The sequence below is a fragment of the Nestor notabilis genome, unplaced genomic scaffold (assembly GCF_000696875.1).
Source record: "Nestor notabilis isolate BGI_N333 unplaced genomic scaffold, ASM69687v1 scaffold800, whole genome shotgun sequence".
Lineage (NCBI taxonomy): Eukaryota > Metazoa > Chordata > Aves > Psittaciformes > Psittacidae > Nestor > Nestor notabilis.
Window position 1 is genome coordinate 1 of NW_009912211.1, and position 3,680 is coordinate 3,680.

Here is a 3,680-nt window from a genome sequence, read left to right on the forward strand (position 1 = left end):
CTGGCAGTCATCGCAGCTTCAAAGGGTGTGTTCGAACGCCTCTGGGTTCTCCCTCTGAAGGAATCGGTTCTAATTCTGTCTGGAGAAACTTTACTGATTGGGATTTTTTCGCAGTTTTTGGTGAGTAATTCAGCTAAGAAATCCCTAAATTCTCTTCTCTGCTTTCTAAAACTGTTTTTCCAAGCCATGTGTCTTCAAAACCAGTTGCTGGTCAATCTCTTGAATTAGAAATTGGAATTAATTTTCAGTGACCTTTATGTTACTGGTATCAGTTTTGTATTTGATATCACAGCAGTGGTCTGCCAGGGTTAGGGGTGGTGTCTCTACTATGCCAGGAGACACGGGCATACTTTTGAATGTTGCTTTGCAGAACCTATTGGAAAGTGTGTCAAAATGGAACGCAAGTGTATGGAGAAGATCAACAATTACTGTCAAAAGCAGAAATTTACCCTGGTTTATGCTGACGTCAGCGTGACTGGCCTGTCTCATGATCCTGAGTAAGTTCACTATGCACCTCAGAAACCATCAGGACTCTTCCTGCAAAAGATGAAGTAGATAAAACTTGAAGTGCGTGTGTGGCGGGAGAGCCAGTTGAAACCATAAACTGAGTGGTAGGTAGGATGTTGTGATAAGAGTTTGAGGAGAAAACTGTTTGGCCCTTTTTTGGAAAGCAACAGCAATGCACCTGTAACTATAATGTAGGTAACTGTGCTATATAGGTATGTTATACATCTGCCAGGAAATCTCTCAGGAGGTGGGATAGCTTGCAGCAAGTGTTTCAGTTTATGATCCATGCTAATTTAAGTGCTTTGTTTATTTAGTTTTATAAAGCTTAGAAATTATTTGTGATTTATGTTGCTAGTTTCTAACCGTAAAGTCAGGTCCATATCAATTGATTGGGTACCAGCATGTTTTAAGTGTACTTAGTTTTTGAACATCTGTTACAAGAAAAGGGTCTTTTGCTTAACCTGGTTTACTTGTAGAGACAATTACAGGTGATGGAACGAGTTTTATTCTTTTGACACAGATAATAGTGTTTTTTCTATTTTTTCCCTTGCTGGAGATCACAGATACTCAAGATCTATCATGTTTCCTTGTGTGATTTTCTTTATTTTTGTTTTTGCTAGTTTGCATGTAGGCATGCCTTATTCTAATAATTGGTATGTTTCTTTCAATGTCTTCCATGTTGCCAGACAGCACTGTTTGTGCTGACTTATTCTTAGACCTGACCACAGTTCCAAAATAAATTATCTGGGTGTCAAGTGTCAGTCAGTTATCTTCTTCTTTTTTTTATTTAATTACATGAGCAAAAAGTAATCCTTATCATAGTAATGGCCACAGCTGTGGTCACACAGCTATATCTGCATGCTTCAAAAGTGGTGGCACGGGACTAAGGGAATTCACACACATTTCAAATTTACTGCTTTATCCCATTTTCTGCACTTTTTCATTTTGAACAGAAGTTCAACCCATGCTCCTCTACCTGTAAATGATGTGAGGTATGACAGTGGTATCTAAGAATATCCTGGATAACTTGGGCTGTTCTAAGGAGTACAACGTACAGTGTCAGGCTACAGCAATGGGTGCTGTAAACTTCCTCCAGTGCCCTTGTGGTGCTCTTTCCTAGTGCTTGGTTGGCTAACGGGATGCACTGGCCACTACTGGCCACACACATGAATACTTAAATACCTTCACAGTTATCTTTGTAGCTAATAAGAAAGCTGAATGTTATAATGTATATATGAGACAAAATATTACAATGTTTTAGAAAAGTTTCCTTCATTGCAGGTTCACAGTTGTGGTTAAGATAGATAATGTAGAATATGGTACAGGCACTGGTAAAAATAAGAAGGAGGCAAAAGCAATTGCAGCAAAAAAGACCTGGGAAATGATTGAGAAACTGGTGAGTAAACTGTAGGATTTGTTTTTGTTTTTTTTTTTCCTAGTAAAACTTGAAGATGAATCTCTAAAATTAGCCATGGGAGAGTTTCTGATTATTTAAGTTGTTTTTGTTCTGTCTTATTCAGTGCTTTACTTAAAACTGCTGAACTATTTTTCTTACTGTTCTGCTGCAGTGTTGGTACATAATATCGAGAATGTTTCCTTCTCTGCTGTTACAGGAGGGTGAGGAAATGTATTTGCCTTTATTAAGCTGCCTTGGTATATCCAGAATGGACAGTGTCCCTTTTTCATCTTGACAACTGTTCAGTAATTTGATGTCTTGCAAACATTTGTAGGGCATTGTTCAGTATGCCTGTTGGCACCCTCATAAAGCTCATAAAATTGCTTACTTTCACTTAAGCTGGTTCATCTTTGTCATTATATTCTTTACGGTATAGCTTATTCTATACTCTTTATCCTTCCTTGATTTAGTTTTGAATTTTAGTTTAGGTTTGAATTTTGCTCCTCTAATTTCCACCAAATGTATTGTTGGTAGCCGTTCTTTATGTTTCTTTTTGACTCTGAATGCTTCTTAGCACCTTTTGAGTGAAATCTCTCCTTGCCTGTTTCCATATGCTTTTTATTGTGTCGCCATCATTCCTTTAACACAATTGCTGCATATTTGCTAATGTATTATTAATGTTGCCTGATCATGAGATAGCTGAGAAGTCCCACTTTCCTCTCTTGTACATGCACAGAGGCATTTGGAGCCCTTACTAATGGCAGCAGCAGCACCATCCTGCTCCTGCTGCCATCCCTTTTTTTTGGCCAGGGTTGAAAAAATGTAAAAAAATTCAGAAGGCAGCTTTTTTTTTTTTTTCTTTTTTGCTTTTTTTTTTGTTCAGTACTAGAAAAACTGGATTTACACTTGTTTGGAAACTCAAAATGTAGTAATTCTGGGTTGGGATAGCTGTCCTTTGGCACAAGGGACTCAGTTAATGCAAACTTGGGATTTCTTAAAAACACTTTGAAATGCTGACAAACCTTGCAGCTATGTTAGATTTTGTGCACTGCTTATCTTAATCTATTTATTAAGCTTAAGTTTTTAAGTCACCTATTTTGCTTGTTTTATAGCCAGAGAGTTCTTCAAATATGCAAGCTGCAGAATTACCAGCAACTAGGGTGACTTTACCACCTGTACCATCCAGTGACTATGTTAGCCTACTGAATATGTATTCACAAAGGACCTTGCAACCAGTTTGTTACAGTAACAAAAACCGTACTGGAGATGCCCATGCTCCTGTGTAAGATGTACTTTGTCTTCGTACTTGCTTTTAATATTTCTTTGTATTGTATACCCATATGACACACTACCATTAGTTACCCTGAGTAGCAATAGATGAATCTCTAGACATGCAATAATAATTTGGAGGTAGTCTAGAGACAATCCAGTGGGAAGTGTGGTTATGGAGTTGGAGGGTGCAGTGTGGGAGGAGAGGCTAAGAGGGCTGAGTCTGTTTAGCTGGGAGAAGAGGTGGCATGATGATGAGATGGCAGTCAGTGTAGACAAATTGTCAGTTCTCTTGTTTGTAGCTCTGGCACCTTAGTGTATCTCTTGGCATATATTTTGGAGACCTGTAGGAACCAAGTGCCAAGGACAGCCTGTTTGTGTTTCCTTCCATGTGTATAGCAGTCAGTGAGTTGCAGAAACATTCCAGTTAATGACAGCTGAGGGATGATAAAGAGTATCTATGCATTTAACTCTTGAGAATATCTGCTGGAAAACTCCTCCTCTCTTT

The 3,680-nt window shown here is 38.4% G+C and overlaps 1 protein-coding gene across 1 annotated transcript in view; it reads left to right on the plus strand.

The window, feature by feature from the left end:
• The first annotated feature begins 393 nt into the window (after nucleotides 1-393).
• EIF2AK2 (eukaryotic translation initiation factor 2-alpha kinase 2) overlaps nucleotides 394-3,680 on the plus strand; it is a 15,009-nt gene continuing 11,722 nt past the window's right edge. The window contains exons 1-3 of the mRNA XM_010018214.1: nucleotides 394-497; nucleotides 1,789-1,903; nucleotides 3,016-3,185. Coding sequence (XP_010016516.1) covers nucleotides 394-497; nucleotides 1,789-1,903; nucleotides 3,016-3,185 — 389 coding nt within the window. The remainder of the gene's footprint in view (nucleotides 498-1,788; nucleotides 1,904-3,015; nucleotides 3,186-3,680) is intronic.